The sequence below is a fragment of the Rhinatrema bivittatum genome, chromosome 16 (genome assembly GCF_901001135.1).
Source record: "Rhinatrema bivittatum chromosome 16, aRhiBiv1.1, whole genome shotgun sequence".
In the NCBI taxonomy this organism is placed as follows: domain Eukaryota; kingdom Metazoa; phylum Chordata; class Amphibia; order Gymnophiona; family Rhinatrematidae; genus Rhinatrema; species Rhinatrema bivittatum.
Genome location: NC_042630.1, coordinates 27,086,425 through 27,097,408, shown reverse-complemented (window position 1 = coordinate 27,097,408; position 10,984 = coordinate 27,086,425). Strand labels below are relative to the sequence as shown.

The 10,984-nt window shown below is 47.4% G+C and overlaps 1 protein-coding gene across 4 annotated transcripts in view; it reads left to right on the top strand.

The window, feature by feature from the left end:
• Positions 1–2,156: 2,156 nt before the first annotated feature.
• The window catches only part of PIP5K1A (phosphatidylinositol-4-phosphate 5-kinase type 1 alpha), a 46,020-nt gene continuing 37,192 nt past the window's right edge, over positions 2,157–10,984 (top strand). For 2 of the 4 annotated variants that reach the window (XM_029580469.1, XM_029580467.1), the window contains exons 1-2: positions 2,157–2,363; positions 10,117–10,164. In XM_029580469.1, the coding sequence (XP_029436329.1) occupies positions 2,324–2,363; positions 10,117–10,164 (88 nt within the window). In that variant the 5' untranslated portion in view covers positions 2,157–2,323. Of the gene's footprint in view, positions 2,364–10,116; positions 10,165–10,411; positions 10,571–10,984 lie in introns of those variants that run through there. The other 2 variants (XM_029580468.1, XM_029580470.1) reach the window with 2 other exon arrangements.

Here is a 10,984-nt window from a genome sequence, read left to right as displayed (position 1 = left end):
TACCGGTATAAAAACGTTGCTAAATAAAATAAAAGAAAATGTATCTTTATTTGTTCTGAGTAAAAAAAAAATAAATTTTTTTTTTAAAGAACAAGGAGCTTGTTAGAGGTTAGAGGTGCAGCAATGAGGTTCCAGGGGGGAAGTTACCTTAGCAGCTCGGGTTGTTCAGTGATGAGGTTTTTCAGCAGCTTCTCTGCCTCCGGAGCAGACCCGGTGTTGGCTCCGTGGCGCTGAGGGACTGTGTCCCTGCTTGCCGTTGAGGTGCTGGTGGTGCCACAGGGGTGTGGAGGAAAAGTGTGTGCAGCATGGCATTTGGGGGTCTGCACTGAGCATGACCGCACCAGGAAAACCAGCTTTGCAGGTGACTGGGTCTAGTGCTGAGGCTTTCCCTGTTGGCATGGAAACGGCAGCCATTTTCGATTCCCTAACAGCATCAGCAAGAGAGGCAACTATCGCTGGCAGTTCCCTGTCCCACAAAGGAGTAGAGAGTAGAGGTCTTCTGCCAGTTTTAATTTGCTTATATACAAAGTGTGTTTAGCGAGATGCTGGCTCTTGGCCCCGGTCTCCATGGATTCTCGGCCAGTCAAGAGGCCTGAGCTGTTGAGAAGCTCTTCAGGTTGATGGTTTTCGGTGCTGGATGTTAAAACGGATCCGGGCCTATTAGCGCTGAAGGTTGCTCGTATAGGCCATGACCATGGCCTATACGAGCATATATTTGCGCACGTACTTGTGCGCGTTTGACATAAACTCTCTAGGACAGGCACCTTCAGCCAAATAGTAGACACTTTGGAGTCGTGCATCCAAGCTTTGGCGTACTGTTCAAATGTAGGTGCTCATCTCAGAGAGATTACACAATGTTCAGCTGTAGTAGGTTCCAGCCCCTGAGAACTTATGTTAGAAAAGTTTTTTCTTCCTGGATCTGAGGTGGACACAATAATATACAACACTGGCCCCCAGAAATGTGAGTTTACTCCACCTCAAACACAAGAGTTAAGTTTCCAATGTAAGTCCTCTAAGGAAGACACCGGTGACAAGTTCTGTTTTTGTCTGGACAACTGGACAGTATCCACATAGTGCTAAAGTATGTACTGTACAGCTGCTGGTGCCCAAGCACACCGCCTATGATTTTTTTATCTAGCTGAAAACATCTTCCCCGAGAGCTTATTCTTTTCTTATTCTTGTGAGAGCTTATTCTTATTTTTTGTGAACATGGCCTTGAAGGAGAGAATGTACCCACAAGTTGGGATGCACAGCACTAACCTCAATGGGTCAGAGCAAGGGTCCATCAAGCCCAGCATCCTGTTTCTAACAGAGGCCAAACCAGGCCACAAAAACCTGGCAAGTACCCAAACACCAAGAAGATCCCATGCTACTGCTGCCAGTAAAGCAGAGGCGATTCCCTAAGTCAACTTGATTAATAGCAGTTAATGGACTTCCACCGTTAAAATATGCTTTAAGCTGTCCGCCTGTACTGCTTGGGCAATAGTTAATGCTTTCTTTTAATATGATATGCAGGCAGCTGTGCTAATTTTAGTGCTAGTTTTCATTCTTTGTTTTGCATATATTGTTTAGGCGTTACCGCTGGTATTTAACAGAGGCTTTAACTTATCACAAAAAAATGCATGCGCCAAAAGGCGTAAAAACATGCCCTACCGTTACTACATTGGCCCCAGTGAGCACTGCCATCCAATACAGTTGTCATCTGCAGAAAACAGACTGTTGGTCTTCATGCATCAAACTCAATAGTTCGGGTCCCATGTCAGACCCACACTCAAACGACAAACGTTCTGCATGCGCTGCGGGCTACATGCACTGCCAAAGATTTGAAAGTGTTTGCAACAGAAATGACGCTTGAAAAAAATGCATACAGGTCAGATTCTGCAACCAAAGCAATCGTCCTCCGATCGTCAGCAGCGCTTTACCTAGACCAGGCATCGGAGTCACGTGTTAAACAGCGACTTTCCGTTCTCGCTCTATCGGAGCCAGACGCACTGCGCATGCTCCCAAATCCGGCACAAGCGCTAGCAAAAAAAAAAAAGCTTCTGGGATGGCCCAGTCTTGGACTGTCACGTGACGAGGGTCTGTCACTGGATGGGGAGGGGTCTGTGCGTGCCGGCCCCTGTCACGTGGCGGGGGTGTCTGTACGTGCCGGCGTCACTCTGCCGCGCATGCGTGAAAGGGTTCCGGCGCTCGGCGCGCTTCGTCCGCCTTGGGGTTTGTCTTCGTTGTTGTTGTGGAGAGCGGGCGGCGCCCCCTGCCCCTTCTCGTCCCCACATCAGAACCGGGACCGGCTGAGCCGGAACAGGAAGCAGCAGCCGGCGAGATGGAGTCTGCTGCGGAGCCAACCAGCAGCAGCAGCCCGGGTAAGCGAGAGGTGGGGAAATACCCCGGGGTGGTGATAACTTTTCTGTTTCCTCTTCCCCCGCCCCCTCTAATCTCCCGGGGAGGTGATAACTTTCCCCCTCTAATCCCCCCAGAGAAGTGATAACTTTCACCTCCCTCTCCTCTCAATCCTCACAGAGGTAATAACTCTCCAGTTCCCCCAAGGAGGTGATAAATCCCCCTCATCTTCAGGAAGTGATAATCCCCTGAGAAGGTGATAATTCTCGCCTTCCTCTCCCAATCTCCCAGAGAGGTGATAACTACTTACCCCTATCCTCTGAGGGGAGGGGTGATAACGCCCCCCCCCCTTAATTCTCTGATGGGAGGGTGATGAGGCCTGTTTACAAAACCTCTGGGATAACTCCCCTTTCTCAGTGGAGATGTCCAGGGGTGTATTCCATACACACACTCAGAACAACCCAGGGGTGTGATAAATTCTTTTTATTCTAGGGAGGTTATAACCCCTTCCCACAATCTCTCAGGACTGGTGATCATCCCTGTCCCTTCCCTTGGCTTGTATATTCCCCTTCTGCCAAAGGATGACATAATCCCCCCCCCCCCCCGAAGAATATCCCTCCTCCATCTCTCACTGGCAAGGTTTAACTGTCATACTACTACCAGGTGTGGAATAATGTGCCTCTAGCCATCTTGAGGATATGGTTACTCCCTCATGTCCCCTCTCCCTAGAGGTGGGAAAACACTTCCTGAACCACCTGGGGATAATAATTTCACCCCTTGCCTTTACTCTTTCTTATCAAGGCTAGGATAATCTCTTCCTGTCTGGTGGGTGTATTTTTCCACTCTGGTATGTTCATCTCTCTCCTTACCATGAAGGTGACATCTTCCCTCTGCCCTTCCTTTTCTTTGGTAGAGAGAATCTTCACGCCCACTGCTGCTTTTGGTAATTCCTTTTCTGCATGATAAATCTGGCATCCCATGGGTGTGATACTCCCCTCCTCCCATCATATGATGTCACACAGGAGTGTAGTAGCTTTAGCCCTGACACACGCACATACAGAACAATAACTAAATTGTGATTTGCTCCCTGGGGCTAAAATGGAATATATTACAGTGTTGAAATTCTGAAAACAGATAAAGTAGACCTTCAGCTGGGAAGCCAAACTGTCATTTGCCAGGAAGCAGTAACCTGCATTGAGTAAGGGCTGGTGGCAGGGTTGATTGATCTGGAACTAAAGCACCTCTGAAGGCTACAGAACTGTAATAAGGCAAATGACAGGATGAGATCTGTCTGTATCTACTTTATGATGCACACGTTCTCTCTCTCTCCCCCCCCCCCCCCCCCCCCCCCCCCATTATTTCCTGGAAGTACTGCACAGGATCCCATTGGCCGTCTCTGACACAGCAGAATGAGGCCAATCATGCTTAGATCCCCTTAAAAAGAAAGGTAACTTTATGACATGACAAACATGCATAAATTATACCAGCTTTCAAAGTATGCTTATGTCTATGAGTCCCCTTTGTTATGCTTTGCGTGACCATTTTAGGGAAAAAATGTGTGTACTTTTGTAAATCCAAGACCCCCACCTCCGGGGAAGCCTCTGCTCATTCTGGGTGAATTTATGTGGAAACAGGCCATTTCACTTGTGGAAACACCTTAATATTCAGGTTCATGTCTTTTGTTGAAGTGTTTCATTTCTGCCCTGGCAAATTGTGTGTGTGTGCTCTAAATCTGCTGAAGGGGGGGGATATATCTGTACAGTTCAGTTGATATCTGAAAACATGGTCCCTATTCTCAGTTATCTTGACTTGATGTCTGTCTAAGAACCTATTTCAGGCTGGTTTGTGGGTGCATATTTCTCACATTGCGAAGAAATGCATGCTGTACGAGACCCGATTGGCTGTTGAAATTTCCTCAAGTGCAGAATTCTTATTGAGCACTGGTTGCTATTTAGTTTAGTGCTCCTAAATGCATAATTCCCCCTCCAGGCTTTTCAGCTCATGATGCCTTGCAAATTAAAATCTATAGGGTCCCAATTCTGGATCATAGTAAGAGAATAAATGTCAGCAGATAAAGACCAAAATGGTCCAACTAGTCTGCTCAGCAGGTGTTCATGGATCGTGGGTAATTTCAGACGAAGAGTGCGGTGGAGGGACTGTTAGAAAATGCTATGCCATGTTTGGCTAGGTGTGGTACCTGGCATTGTAGTTGACTCTTAGTATAACTGAATTTGTCATTCTTCAGTTATGGTTCTGAGTATAGAAAAATAGTGAAGAGCATCTCCTTCTTCTAGCCCAGCTTTGGTCCTCAGGAGCCACAAACAGGCCAGGTTTTCAGGCTGTCCACAATGAATATGCATGAGAGAGATTTGCATACAATGGAAGCAGTGCATACAGGTCTCTCTCATACATATTCATTATGGATATAGTGAAAGCCAGGCCTGTTTGAGGCTCTTGAGGGCCGGACTTGGCCATTCCTGGCTGGTGTGCAGAGAAATTCAGTGATAAACGTGTGTGAGACAGTAAAGCAGACAACTGCAAACATATGGGCCGATACAGTAAAAATCGCAGGAGAGCGGGCGATTTTTACTGTATCGGCCCATATGTAGCCGGGAGAGCAGGACACTCTCCTGTGCGCAAGATACAGTAATTTAATTTATTTAAATTAGGGCCGGCAGTAAAAAGAGACGCTTGGGACACTAGTGCGTCCCTAGCGCCTCTTTTTGGGCAGGAGCGGCGGCTGTCAGCGGGTTTGACAGCCGACGCTCAATTTTGCCAGCGTCGGTTCTCGAGCCCGCTGACAGCCACGGGTTCGAAAACCGGACACCGGCAAAATTGAGGGTCCGGTTTTCGAGCCGTGGGCCTATTTCAAATTTTTTTTCTTTTTTGTTTACTTTTTTTAACTTTCGGGACCTCCGACTTAATATCGCCATGATTATAAGTCGGAGGGTGCACAGAAAAGCAGTTTTTACTGCTTTTCTGTGCACTTCCCCAGCGCCGGCAGAAATTAACGCCTACCTTTGGATAGGCGCTAATTTCTTAAAGTAAAATGTGCGGCTTGGCTGCACATTTTACTTACTGAATCGCGCGAGAATACCTAATAGGGCCATCAACATGCATTTGCATGTTGCGGGCGCTATGAGGTTTGGGGGGGGTTGGACGCACGTTTTCAACGTGCTATTATCCCTTACTTAATAAGGGGTAAAGCTAGTGCATCGAAAATGCGCATCCAATCGCGGGTTAACAGTGCGCTCTGCCGGAGCACACTGTGTATCAGCCTGTTTGCCCTTTATTCGTCTCCCTCAGGTTTCTTATCCTTTCTAAATCTTTTATATATCAAAATGAATGCAGACTTTAATGTGTGCAGATGCTGAAAGGACACTCCAGCACTACCCCTCTCCATCTTTTCGTGTACATGAAGCTGAAACTGATGAACACTAGTGCCCAGGGAGCAGGAGGGGCAGCAGTGGCCATCAGGACCAAAGAGCGGAACAGCAGTGGCAGGCCAGGAAGAAAGCAGAGTAGCCACTGTGTTGCCGGGAGCAAACAATGCAGACAGAAAAGAAAATTCTTTATAGCTTTTTAAATTTTTTCTCCCTCACTTCTAAGAATTTTGACTGGAGTTTAACTTATTTGAACATTTGCACCAAGGTTGATAACATACTCCAGTCTGCAAATGACTTGTAGAAATCCCACATCATCTTCTGCTCATTCACCTCTTCAAATCTAAACCTAAGCACATTCAATTTGGCTTCCAGCTTGCTGACCTCTGGTCTCGGGTGTTGTGTAGAAAGCATTCAGGCTTTTGCTTGAGTTGCTGGGCTAAGCTGGTAAAGTCTCTTGGAGTGGCACAGGCAAGGGTGCATGGCAGGTCTTATCCCAGATCCTGGGTGGGAAATAGCCCAGAGGGAGGGCCATTCGGGCTGGAAACTTGGGCACCAGCTGAAATCTTTTCGTAGCTGGCACTTTCTTCTGATTCCCTTTTTTTTGCATTTACTCTTATGCTTTTGTGTAAATGTTTGGCAGCTTAGCTCATTTTAATGTTTATAGCTAGATATTTCTTTTTTGTTTTGCCTTTATTTTCCCCGCAGCCTCCTTGGCTCTCTCCCTAGCCCAGGCTAGTTGCAGCTCGCACTGGAGAATTACACTCAGTCTGGACATCTTGAGTTCTTTTTGTAAACATGATTTTTTTGCCATTGTGTAATTTGACAGCAGAATTGTGTAGTGCCCCAAGTACAGTAAATGTTGCACTTTTTGCGGTAATGGTTAGAGTGCGGTAAACAAAAGCTCAGATTAAGTGTTTGGAGGGGGAAGTATGTAATTGCCAGTAAAGTATGCAGACAGCTCGACCACCTCCTGAGCCAAGTACTGAAGGGAAAGTATAGAACAGGAGAGCCATTCAACTTCCCTGTCTGCAGCTTTTTACCCAGTGAGCCGTGGGTTAGCAGCAGTGTAACAGTGGGGGAAAGGCATTAATTATCTGTCTCAGCCTAGCAAAGACATTACAGGAAAAAGGTCATCTTGGCAGGACCCCAGAATAACATTGGGGGTTTGTTCCACCACATAGCAGAGGTGGGATGGTCCGCCTGCAGGGGACAAGCGAGCTCTGCCTTCAGCAGCACAGAATGGGTGCAGAACGTGCTTGTCTGCTCTCTGGCTGTTTGCTGTGAGATTTATCAGTGGGATGCAGAGCTACATGGCTTGTCTTGCTCCCTCCCCCAGTGCCGCCAAGCTGTGGTCACTATAGAAATGTACTTGCCAGGTCACGCCAGACAGTCGAGTGTTACCACAGAAGATCTCTGGATTAATAGGACTGCTTTGATTGCATCAGTAGTTGTAAACCTGTCGTCGTGTAAGATGGAATGGCTTGTTGCACTAGTTTGGGAATTAGCACGTGACTCTTATGATGTCATAAGCCGTCACACAGCTGGCAGTGTCATAGCATGCACTTCTGCAGACCACGATGTCATCGTCTGCATCCCTGTTTCTTCCTTGTAGAGGACTGGAGCTTGCTAAAAGTAATCTGAATTTGCAGCTGCATGGCATGAGGAAGTGGTTTAGATTAACTTTAGGAGAAATTCAGCTTCCCAGCCATGGAATTTCTACAGCCCCTCCCAGTTTCGAGAAACGGGTGGAGAACCTGTTTTAGATGCTGGTACTGCAATGGAAATCTGCTTTTTCATTGCCGGCCACCCACCTTTTTAATGCTTCACCTTTTCCCTAGTAATGAAGCTTCATTTCCCACAGCACGTCATCCGTAGTGTGGAGTGCAGCACTGCATTGCCCCTTTCTCGCTCTCCCCTAGCAGTAGGGACTGTCTGCTGATTCTTCCGGATGGGATTATTGTGATATTAATACACGGCTGCTATTTTGCCTCTCAGCATAGTGTGTCTGGGCAGTGGCTGGCAGCGAAACCTGGCTTTCTGTGAAGTGGTGATCGGCCAGGTTCTGAAACTTCATAGATACAGCAGGGTAGGGAAGGGTGTTGGAGAGTGCCTAGCCCCCCCCAATTCCAGCTTGGAGGCACCTCAGTTTTTCTTGTAATGCTTCAATGTCTGCGTGTCCCGCCCGCACAAGGGACGGCAAAACGTTTTCTGATTCTCCCTGCGGCTTTGTGGCAAATCCTTGGTCAGAGCAGATGTCTCTGGACCGCTGGAATTTTACGGGTCCCAGTACAGATAAAACTGGCGACATCCCACAAGGATCCCCACTAAAACTGTTATGTGTTTCTTCGTACCTAGGTGAGCACTTGGGGAGAGGCTGGGTGAATGCTTTTTAAGTGAGAATGTTGTATCTTTATTTGCCTCACGTGTTTTTAGACCAGAGCTGTGGCTGGAGATTCCAGCATAGACCTTCCTACCTGCGGGCAGGCTGCGGTAGATCACGTGTTGCTGCTCTTCTCTCACTGGGATCCTGTGTGAGTTTGCTTCCTCTCCTCCGGAGTTTTGAGTCACAGGATAGCCAATTTTTTGTGCTGACACACTGGTAATCTCACCGCTTGGGAATCCCTGGATGGCAGAATCAGGAGCCTTGGCGTCCTGCCAGGATTCTTTGTGAGTAAGGAGCAAACGATTCCTCCGCTGCCGGTCTGCATGCTTTCATTCCTGGGCTGACTGGCGCAACAGCTGCTCAACATGATTGGCATTTCTTGCCTGTGCAAACAACATAGTGTGATTTTTTTTTTTCCATGGGGACCGCTGGGAGGGATGCATGCACGCTGAGCCCCCTGACATATGAACCTTTATGGAAGGCCTCACGTCTTCCAGTGCACTTAAGGGAATGCATCTGCCTAGTAAGGGGCATAATTGCTGCTTTTTATTTTCCCCTAAATAGAAACTTCACTTAACTCGTGGGTTTCACGGCCTAATGATAAATGCAGATGGAATGTTTTCTAACGGACCTGCACCTTTCAGAGGGTTGCTTCCCTTCCCTTTGTGTCGGTCCTCTCCTGGGACTTTGAATGATTTCTAGCCAGTGCTTTCCATGCAGCTCGGTAGGAAGTTTTGCTATAACTCACTGCTTCATGCCCCCTTCTGGCAGTTCTCTGAATGCATCTGGAACAGTCACCCACTGGCATCCTTTCTGATCAAAGGGTGAGGTGTAATGGGGGGGCCAGCATCCGTGCGTTGATTCACACGGTATCCAGCCTTCCCCTCACCGCTCTCTTCTGCTTTCGTTAATGTGAATCGGGAGGGGCATCGTAGGGTAGAAAGCCACTTATTCCTGGTGTGGTTAATGCTGCCGTGGGAAGCTGTGTGTTTCCCAGAAAGGATGCCTGCTTGTGGTTTACATTGAGATGGAACAGAAAGCTGCAGGCTACAGTTCTTCTTTTTTTTTTAATGTATGTTAGCTACAGCATCGTGGAGTGACTAGTGTCCTAGGTAGAGCAGCACATCATCTCTGGCACTGCTCAAGAAACTGTAGCAGTGAGTCCCGTCCTCACCTCTACTTCGTTTGAGAAGTTCTATAATGTAAGAAGGTTGATTCACATGCAATATCCCCGCCTTGGGCCGAGTATCAGTGCCCTCCATTGTCCTGTCTGCAGTCAGGCCCCTCCCCGGTGGTCAGGAGACTACAGGAGGGGGACTCCTCTGTGTTTCCCCTGCTTGCTCCTGGTTCATTCACCCGTAACTGGGCGGAGATGTCGCCAAGCACAGAGCCCAGCTTCAGATTGAGAATCGGGGTGGCTTTTCTAGCCCTACAATACAGTTAACTAAATCCTGGTATAGATCAGAATGAATTCTTACCCACCATGTTTTGTTTTGTTTTTTTTAGAGCCGGTGAACTTCTGTAGGAAGAAGCTCTTCTTCCCAACAGATCTTCATGAAACATTTGTGGTGGTTGGAGATGTGCAGTACATAAAACCTTTTAATCCGTTTTTTGTGTTTTTTTTTCAACAAGTCCTAATTGCCCTTCATTAACTGGACACAGTATTACACCCTTGTACTTAAATTCCCAGCAGGAGTCCTGCTTAAATTATGTATCGGTCATTGGGACCCCCTTCTGAGCAGAAGCTTGAGACACTGAGTCCTGGTCGGCCTCCGAGTGGCGAGGAGGAGGTTAGGCCTCCACTGGCAATGCGTTTTCCTGTATTGTCACAGAATGGAAAAAACCCAGGCGTGTACCATTTCAAATCTTTTAATAGGACGCAAAGTTCAGGATTTTCAAGTTCTGTTTGAATGTCTTTGGATCTGCCTTGGTTGATGTGAAGGATCGTAAGAACCATTGCTGTTTGGTTTTCAGCGTTTCATTTTTTTTTTTTTTCCCTCTGTCTAGTCCTGAGCTCTCTGTGCTGCGGGAGGCGTGCGGGAGATTCTCGGAGAGGTAGTTGCTGTGTGTGGAAGGCTATCACTGCTTGCATGCCCTGCCAGGGAAAGGCATGTTTGATTCGTGGGCGTAACAAGCTTGTGCTGGTTCCTGGCAGTAACCTTGCAAAGCACTTTTTGACTTTCTGTAATGACTGCGTGTCTCTGAGAACCAGAGTGAAAGGATGGATTCGCTGACGCTGTCCCCTGTTATCTGTGCACATACCAAATCGAGATTAGCCAGGCTTGCGGGCGTTCTGTATATATGGGCACTGCTGTGTCCTTGAAGCGCTGTGCTGGTTACAGGTGACAGCGCACCAATTCAGATACAGGGTATCTGCTTGCAGTGTGTGCTGGATCACTAATTACCAGCATCCGGAGAGAAGGAAGAGACAGGTTTGTCAGCGAGAGCCCATGCACTAGTGGTAAGTACTGAAATAGAGGTAGAATGTGCTTTCCATGCTTGTGCTAGAAATCAGTGGATGATTGTAGCAGAGAGAGGGGTCCAGATTTGAGTCTTGCTCAGTAAATCCGCTTCTCCCTCCCTCACCAAGAGTCTGGCATGTGAGATTTCCATGTGGAGGCTGATTGTTTGGCCTGTGAGGCTTGTTAAAACCAGGGGCCTTCTCATTTGTGTTTTGAATGTTAGAACTATTTGGTTTTAACCTGCAAAGCTCCTCTTATCAGCATAAGAGGGACTCAGGCATGTCATTAAAGTCCCAGTATCCTTCTAGACTTAATTCCTTTTGTTTAGGGATTTGCTGTTCATTCTGGCAGGCACGTTTAATAAAAGGAATTGACTTCTCTACTTGAATTTTCCAATCTATTTTATGAACCCC